This window comes from Adiantum capillus-veneris, chromosome 8 (assembly GCF_014529385.1).
Source record: "Adiantum capillus-veneris isolate H3 chromosome 8, ASM1452938v2, whole genome shotgun sequence".
In the NCBI taxonomy this organism is placed as follows: Eukaryota; Viridiplantae; Streptophyta; class Polypodiopsida; order Polypodiales; family Pteridaceae; genus Adiantum; species Adiantum capillus-veneris.
In genome coordinates, this window is record NC_140938.1 from 73523619 (window position 1) to 73532011 (window position 8393).

Genomic DNA, 8393 nt, shown 5'->3' on the forward strand with positions numbered 1-8393 from the left:
TGAGACCAAATTTGGTAAATACTAAAATATGCAACTTATGTTATATTTATCAATAATTGCTCGTTTATCTTGCCAGTGAATAAACATTGGAAGCCTTGCTCCATGGACAAGCTGATGGTATGTCCAGGAGCTCATCACCGGCGACTTCGAGCTTTCGATGACTCCAAACTTGAGTTTCACAATCTCTGATTCTCATTCTTGTAATTATGATCCACAAAAGAATAAAGAAAGTTTCCTTGCATCAAAAAATCTGACCCTCTTATACACTAGCGGCGTTTATAAATTCATTAATTTCATGTTGATCAGAGTTAGCTTAATTGTCACATTTATGTTTTCATAATAAACTTAAGTTAAAGACGACTGATTTGGCTTCATAGCTAATGTTTAGGAAGGAAAACATGGGCCTTCTATAACATGAGAAATAACAAAGGGAGCCTTGTGTCCTTTTGAGGTTTAAGGGAACACAAAGCACAACGGAACAAGGTGAACCCTTGAGTGGGGACTTCTAGAACATGAGAAACTCACATGGCCCATTAAATCTAAGAGGGACCCTTTGCATGCTTAAACAAGGCAAATATGGTGGCATTGCCTTTCCATTTGGAGAGAGAGAGAGAGATGAAATGTTATATTAATGTCTTCAAAAGGCCAAAATGACCTATGAGACCAATCCGTTACAAAATAGTGAATTTGATACCATGTCAGGGTACAAAAGAACTAGAACAAAAATACTCCTACTACTAGAATCCATGAGAGAGAGAGAGAGAGAGAGAGAGAGAGAGAGAGAGAGAAGAACAAGAGAATTTTAACGTCGTAGGAAACTATCCCAAGAGACCTTAAAGATCTACCCGACAAGGAGAGTTGAACTCAAGACCTGTTATTCAAGAGGGAAATGGCATAACCAATCTACCACACTTGGATGATAGACAGGTTATACCAGCATCTTACCAAATAGAAATTAAAAGATTTAATTTGGTATCTGCTTTGCATGGGCTCTGATATAGTCACTATCTTTCTCTCAAAAGGCAGTGCCAACAAAAGAAAGGCATATGATGCATCACATAGGGAGGCCCTCAACCCCTTGACATTAACCTGAAATGAGTGTTCGGGAAAAGTCTCTCAGCTTACAATTGTGCCGCTTGAAACTTCAACAAGGCCGATTCAAGGAGTAAGAGAAAAGGGGAATTATCCGCCTAGAATTCTATAAAAATAGTTTTAAAAATGTGAAAAAAATTGGTCAACTTTCTATAATTTTCCTCTTTGAGAAGGCCTAGAGAGAATTACTCTAGTCAATGGGATAGATTTTGCATATTACCTCCTCAAGCTTTGATTCTCTTTTGGTCTCTCACATGAGAGAGATCCTTTTGGTACTGGTAGGATGTGATGAGATCCAGGACTTGGTGAATGGTGGGACGATCCTCAGGACGATCAGCTGTGCATGCCAAACCTATTTTCAGAAGCTGGTCTACCAATTTTGTGCATGTGTCACTAGCAACCTGCACCAGAGCTGCATCTAGCAGCTCTGCATCAATGTTTGCAATGCCGTCCTGATCCACCGGGAGCTTCATTTTGACCCACTCATGAAGAGTCTGCCCATCTAGACTGCTGTGCGTAGGGCTAAGCCCGGTCAGCATCCTCAAGAGAACAACTCCATAGCCATAGACATCGACCTTCGTTGTGATCCGAGCCGCATATGCATATTCTGCAAAACATGCCATCGAAACAAAAGACCCATCAGCAAGTGCCTCTTGAAGCCCACATAAATGTATGCACAGGGTATACTCACACATCCATAGAGTATACTCAGACCTGGTGCCATGTAGCCGATGGACCCTTTGAAACTTGAGCTTAACGTGAGAGCTCCCTCTTCTCTCTTCACCAGTTTTGCAAGCCCAAAGTCTGCAAGCCGAGGCTTCAGATCCGCGTCGAAGAGAATGTTGCTTGGTTTTACATCTCCATGAATGATGGGTTCACCATAGTCATGATGTAGGTAGTTCAAGGCTTCAGCAATATCCATGGCTACTGCAGACAGTGCTTCCCAATAGGTGAATGGTCCTCTGAGTATCATGTAATCATCTGCACTCATATGCTGCCGGTGCATGTCCAAGTAGGTTTCTAAACTGCCATTTCCCATGTATTCGAGCACGAGCGCTTGAACATCCAGGTTGCGGACAGACCCCAGAATCCGGACGAGGCTTCGATGCTTCAATCTACTCAGAATTTGCGTCTCTCGCAAGAATGCCTCATGAGAGCTGCCCTTGCCCACATCCTTGAGCACCTTCACAGCCACAGAATTCCCATCTTCAAGTACTCCCTTAAACACTACACTAGACCCACCTTGCCCCAGAAGGTTAACCTCAGAGTAGCCCTGCGTTGCTTTGAAGAGCTCTTGAGCTGAAAATCGCTTTGCCGCAACACTTCCGACTGAGAACTTGTAAGACATTTCTGTATCTTGATCGACAAGCTGTGTCTCCGCATGCGCAGATCTGCGATAGCATATTACCACGAGGAGGATCAGGACGAATACCAAGGCCAAGGATAAAGCAAGAGTCATCAAAAAAATTCCCCTCCAGTTGGTGAGCCAAATACCGCTGCGGTGGCGATCTCTTGTGAAAGACACAGTGCTACATTCCTTGTTAAGCAATGGCCCACAGAGTCCTGGATTCCCTAAGAAGGAGCTGGCATTGAGATACCTGAAGACCCCTTTCTCATGTTGAGGGATGAAGCCTGTGAAATTGTTGAATGATACATTGAGGTGTCGTAGGCGGGGTAGTTTGGTGCTGAGGAAAGATGGCAACTCCCCTGAAAGATTGTTGAAGGCCATGTTTAAGGTAACAAGATAATCCAAATTGCCTAATTGAAGGGGCAACTCTCCACTAAGCTGGTTCCTAGAAACATCAAGCACGGTGAGTGCTATACACTCACCCAAACCCTCAGGTATGGCACCAGAAAAGTGGTTATTGGATAGATCAATGCTTTGAGCCATTACTAGCTGCCCCAACCACAGAGGTAAAAAACCAGAGAACCTATTATGAGACAAAGCACCTGCTAATTCACTCACAACTGAAGCGAGGTTCAAAGGTAGCGAGCCATTCAGCTGATTCATAGACAAATCTAGTTCTAGTAATTTTAACTTGGTGCCTCCGAGATCAGGAATCCCACCATGGAGCAAGTTCCCTTGCAGGTACAAGTACTTCAAGTTCTCAAGCTTCTCCAAATCCATCGAAATTTTGCCAGTGAGATGGTTGTTAGCCAGTGACAGATTAAAGAGAGACTTACAAAGACTGATGGCGTCCCATGGAATCTCACCTGTGAAGCGATTGCTGCCGACATCCAAGTATTGAAGCTGTCGTAATCTTGTGAAGGCGATTTTCGACAAGGAGCCGCTCATTTCATTGAATTGTAGCTCTGCTGAATAGAGTTGGGTGAAGTTTCTGAAATCAAGAATCTCTAAAGGGCCGGACAGGTAATTCCACGGAAGGCTAAGCATTTCAAGCAGACTCCAACTCTTGAGCTCAGCAGGGATAGTGCCACTAAGCTGATTAAAACCTAGATCAACACTAAGAAGTTTGGTGGAATTGCCCAAGCTGGATGGTATCATTCCTGTGAGGTTGTTTCCATATATATGCAAAGCCTGAAGTTTACTTAGCCCGTTGCCGAGCTCTTCAGGGATGAAACCAGAAAGCTGGTTGAAGGCAAGCCCAATAACAGCAAGCTGTGTGCAGTTCCCAAGACCCCGCGGAATGCCGCCAGAAAGCTGGTTTTTGGGCAGATTAAGGTAGTTCAACTGGGTCATGAACCGAATTTCGGCTGGGATGGGGCCTGTCAGCTGGTTAAAGCTGAGTTGAAGGCTGGTAATGTTCGTGCAGTTTCCCAAGCTCGGTGGAATTCTCCAGTGAGGTTGTTCTCATGCAGGTATAGGGCTTGGATTCTACGTAACGAACCGAGGTGGCTTGGGATGGAACCTGAGAGCTGATTTGTGTGAAGTTGCAAACTAGATAAGTAAGTGCAATTTCCTAAGCTCCATGGAATAGGCCCTGTGAGATTGTTGGCCCACAGAAGCAGCAATTGGAGCTCGGGAAGCAAACCAAGCTCGGCAGGAATATGTCCTGTGAGTTGATTCTCTGGAAGGGAAAGCACCGTAAGGCCAGTGCAATTGCCGAAGCTTGGTGGAATAGACCCTTCTAACCTGTTCATGAACATGACGACATATCGCAAGTTTGGCAGTAAGCCCAATTGCGAAGGAATCCGACCAGTGAGATGATTGCTTGACAGTGAAAGCTCTGTAAGGCCAGTGCAATTGACTAAGCTTGCAGGTATGGCCCCTGTAAGTGTGTTCTCATAGAGGTAGAGAGACTCAAGTTTGCTTAATCTCCCTAGCTGGACAGGGATCGGTCCTTTGAGCTTGTTGGCATGGATTTGAATGTGTATCAGCTGTGAACAATTGCCCAAGCTCGGGGGAATGCTCCCTGTGAGATTGTTCTGCCATAGGAGCAGAAACTGTAGGTCTGGTAAGTGCAAGCCCATATCGGCGGGCATAGAGCCTGTGAATGCATTATGGCAAAGACCCAAATACTGCAGACGTGTCACATTGCCATTCATGAAGGAAGCAAGTGGGATAGGGCCTTTGAAGCTGTTTTTGCACAGGTTTAACGATTGGAGAGAATGAATGGAGGCAAGGGATAGAGGGATGGGACTTTGCAGCAAATTAATCCGAAGATCGAGCACTTTGAGCGAGGAGCAGCCCTGGAGCTGGGGGGGTATGCTACCTGAGAAGGAGTTATTGGAGAGATCAAGAGTGGACAAGGAGCTGAGGTTGCCGATGTGTGGCGCGATGGTGCCGGAGAGCCCAACGCCAGATAGGTTGATCTCCTGAATGTGGCGGCGAGATTCGGAGCAGACAATGCCCAGCCATGAATCACAAATGGCAGTGGTGTTAACGAGTGCAAGAGACGCTGAGCTTGCTTGGAGATGTATTGAGTTTTGAACGTGAGAAGGGCGGCCACTTCCGTTGTCTCAGGTAAACCATTGCTAGGGTTGGTGCCCACCAAGGCTGCAGACCCCTGCATTGCATAAGCAATAGCCATGGATGGAGCAAGCAGATAATTGAATACATAGCAGCAAGGAACAGATATTAGAATCTGAAGAGTTGCAGGCAACTTACCAGGAGGGTGATGGGTAGGAAGAGAACCCTCAGAGCTAGAAGAACGTTGAATTTGCAGGAACCTTCCATTTCATTAGATAACCAACGGGAACTGGTGGTTATCGCAGCACTTAATTCATCAATACAACAAACCCCGATCGCCCCGCTCCAGTTCCAACACTCCTTGTCCACTTTATGTCAATAGGGCAGCCAGTCGTCTGTCGAGGTGAGCCACCCAGGTGCTATCACTGCTATGACTATCACCCCATTAGTCGACAATGACTAGGGTTGTATTCACGCTGCATGGGCATGCTCAAATGGGATCAATGGTGGAGGAGGAAAACACGGGGCGTGTCAATCATGGGCCGTCAGATCTGATGTTGCCCCGAATTTACTAATCGGCTCACATTTACGATATGACATACTCGAATTCCCTATATTTCAATGTACACGTGAGGGCATAGTGGTTAATGCACATGGCTCATGGTGGAGAGGTCAGGGGTTCAAGACATGGGTGCGGATTGACCCGAATTTACAAGCCTACCTGAATTTACTTTTCTCTCCGATTTTACCAAATATCCCGAATTTACAAATGTGCATCTGACGGCCCAAATCACCTCAGTCGTCGATCCCGTTTGAAGTTATTCGTGTGCAAGATAGTGTGAAGGCTTTGAGGGCTGCCTTCGTGCCCTCAAAAAAGCATCTGCGCCTAGCAACTTCCTTATTTTATTCATTTCTACACAGATTCCTGCCAATCCCATCGCTCCCCCTATGAGGACTTTACCTTGTAAAAGGTTTGGAGAAGAATCAAACTCGCCCCTGAGCGTGACGTGCCTCAAGCAGGGATCAAACTTAGCCTGGTGAAGTTAGGCTTTCTCTGCTACTCGTGTAACGGAAATAGTTATATATTGGGGTGCTTGCCCCCGTGTAGGTGCAGGTGACCGAGTGGGTCGGTCACACACATTTTGGTGGGGGCAAGCACTTCAGTTACCTTATGTACAATAGCTCTAAGGTATGCAGCATGTGCGTGCTTGCATGCGTAGCGGTAGAGCATCAACCTCTTGTCACCTGGGTGCCGAGATCGAGCCGTATGAGCACTGCATTGACCTCCAGTTTAGTTAACCGGCTATTGTCTGCTCAGCTAGACTAGCAACCAGCTTTGCCACGGGGGCAAGCACCCCAATATATAACCACTGTCTCGTGTAAATGAACCGCAATTCCAGCTTATTTGCAACGTTCAAGCCATGGTAATGAGAAAAGATTATCCCGGCATGCTTGCTGCACAATAACCAATTCCCACGTATGTGGTCTTTGCGTTGTAGCGCTCGTGAGCTGTCTGCAGGCCTCCTTGTTCATTGACATCTCTCAATTACCTTTCGACGGTCCACATGGTCCCACCTCTCCTTTCAAGTGTTATTTCATCGTTGGCCACACAAGATCTCACTTAGATTCTCTTTAATGAAGACATTTTTCATAATCTTAGGCACATACATCCCCCATTTCAAAAAGATCAACCTCTAGGCTTGCTAACAAGGGCCCCCAACATGAAAAGAGCCCCTTGATTGTAGGGTGGTTCAACCACCCTCCAAAAAAGTCTCCCACCTCTCAGATGTTGACACATAGCATTAAAGAGGGGGGGATAAGGGGATCAAGGGTCGCGAAGTCCATGCACAACGACAAAGGAGATCACAAACGTGAGATGGCTTTTAAAACTAATACATGTTGGCTTACAATAAAGGATTATAAAAATGGGTAGGGGTACAACATGTGCACGTAGGTTAGTTGGCTAGCCCATGTGTCGCAAGTCCTAGGCGGTGAGGACCTAGGTTCAAAACCAGATGATGAGAGGGGACATTTTTTGAGTTTCCAGGGTTTAATTTTGCCATGATTTTTGTATTGCTTCGGGTCAATCCGCCTTGGCCTTCATGCGTGCACTTTCGGGTCATTGATCCCCTCCCCCACCCTGCCCCCTTAATGTTGTGTTACTTGATGTCGTGGCTTGTCTGACTCATTGCGACCCTAGAATATCGTGATAGTCATAAAAAATGCTCACCAAAAACTTTCAAAAACTTTTCTCCTAGGGTAAAGGGGCCAACTTAAGGCCACCTAAGAGGAAACACACACTCCAGAAAGCACGCTAAATAGAATCGAGTGCTTAGATGCTCAAAATGAAGATCTAGATCGTCTCTACCAGCAGCAAAAATCTGGAATCAAGTTGCATTTATACAGGCGAAGAACGCCCGCACAACATTTTTTATGTGTATAAAAAATGGGTGTAAATAGGAAAGCAGAATGGGGGGGCATTTAGAGCGATTGTGCCAACAAGGCTTGAACCCAAGATCTAATGGCCACGATTGCAAGTTGGCTACATTGTCCACCCCAACTCTCACCCATTTGTGTCTCACAATGGGCCGAAAGTGCACAAAAAAACTGGCCCCGACAGTCCTCCTAAAGGGGGGTGGTTTTTTATTGGCCCCTTTACCCTAGCTAGTGAGAAAAAGGACATTGTCATTGATTTTGTGTCAAAGTGAAGCATTTGTAGGTTTCAAGAATAGGGTAAGATTTAAACCTCAGATGTCACCATAAGTTTGTAGGAAATGAAAAACCTTTGACAATGTAAAGTCAAAAGACTTTCTACTCTAGATAGAATAAATGTATTGAGTGTAAATGCACGTTAAAAAAAAAAGGAGGTTTTAATGGAGATTTAGTTATTTAATAGAAAAATATTTTTGAAAAAATATTTGGCTTTATCTTCTCAAAAGGTTTTTTTTTAAAACCAATATTGATATTTTTATTTAGAGATTTATCCAAGTTTGTATTTCTTTAAAGAGATTGAGAGAAAGAAGAAAGCTCTCATGTCCATGCATTGAGAGAAGAAGAAGAAGAAGTACACAAGAGACCTAAAATATGTGGCCGATAAATTTTGTTTCTTAAATGCAAGTGCTTACATGTTTGCATACTTTCTCAAGGAGGGAGAGGAGGGTGGGATTTTTAATATTGTAAAAACAATCACAATGACCACAAAGTTCGAGAGAGAGAGAGAGAGAGAGAGAGAGAGAGAGAGAGAGAGAGAGAGTCATCGTCCTTAAAGGTTAGATTGACCTATGGGACCAAATACAATATGTAGCATGCCTGAAGGCTATGGATATAATGGTGACAATCGACAAAATGAATCCATGAAGTTTCTGCAAGAGAAAGAAATGTAGGCCATGGGTTGGCGGGCTAAAATGTAAGAAAAGCAAGTTTGATGTGA

The 8393-nt window shown here is 44.8% G+C and overlaps 2 protein-coding genes across 3 annotated transcripts; both read right to left on the reverse strand.

Moving 5' to 3' along the window:
- Positions 1-855: 855 nt before the first annotated feature.
- Positions 856-3793, reverse strand: LOC147452372 (uncharacterized). Of its 2 annotated transcripts, none has more exons than XM_086518085.1 (2): positions 1807-3793; positions 856-1699 (listed from the first exon to the last, which is right to left on the reverse strand). In XM_086518085.1, exons 1-2 carry the CDS (start codon positions 3791-3793, stop codon positions 1317-1319), a joined length of 2370 nt encoding a protein of 789 aa, XP_086374211.1. In that variant the 3' UTR covers positions 856-1316. The 2 variants fall into 2 exon arrangements, with proteins under 2 accessions (XP_086374211.1, XP_086374212.1); XM_086518086.1 differs by having other exon boundaries at positions 1495-1699; positions 1784-3793.
- Positions 3794-3822: 29 nt separating this feature from the next.
- Positions 3823-5379, reverse strand: LOC147452373 (uncharacterized). The gene is made up of 3 exons (XM_086518087.1): positions 5162-5379; positions 4767-5060; positions 3823-4572 (listed from the first exon to the last, which is right to left on the reverse strand). Exons 1-3 carry the CDS (start codon positions 5228-5230, stop codon positions 3823-3825), a joined length of 1113 nt encoding a protein of 370 aa, XP_086374213.1. The 5' UTR covers positions 5231-5379.
- Positions 5380-8393: the final 3014 nt, after the last annotated feature.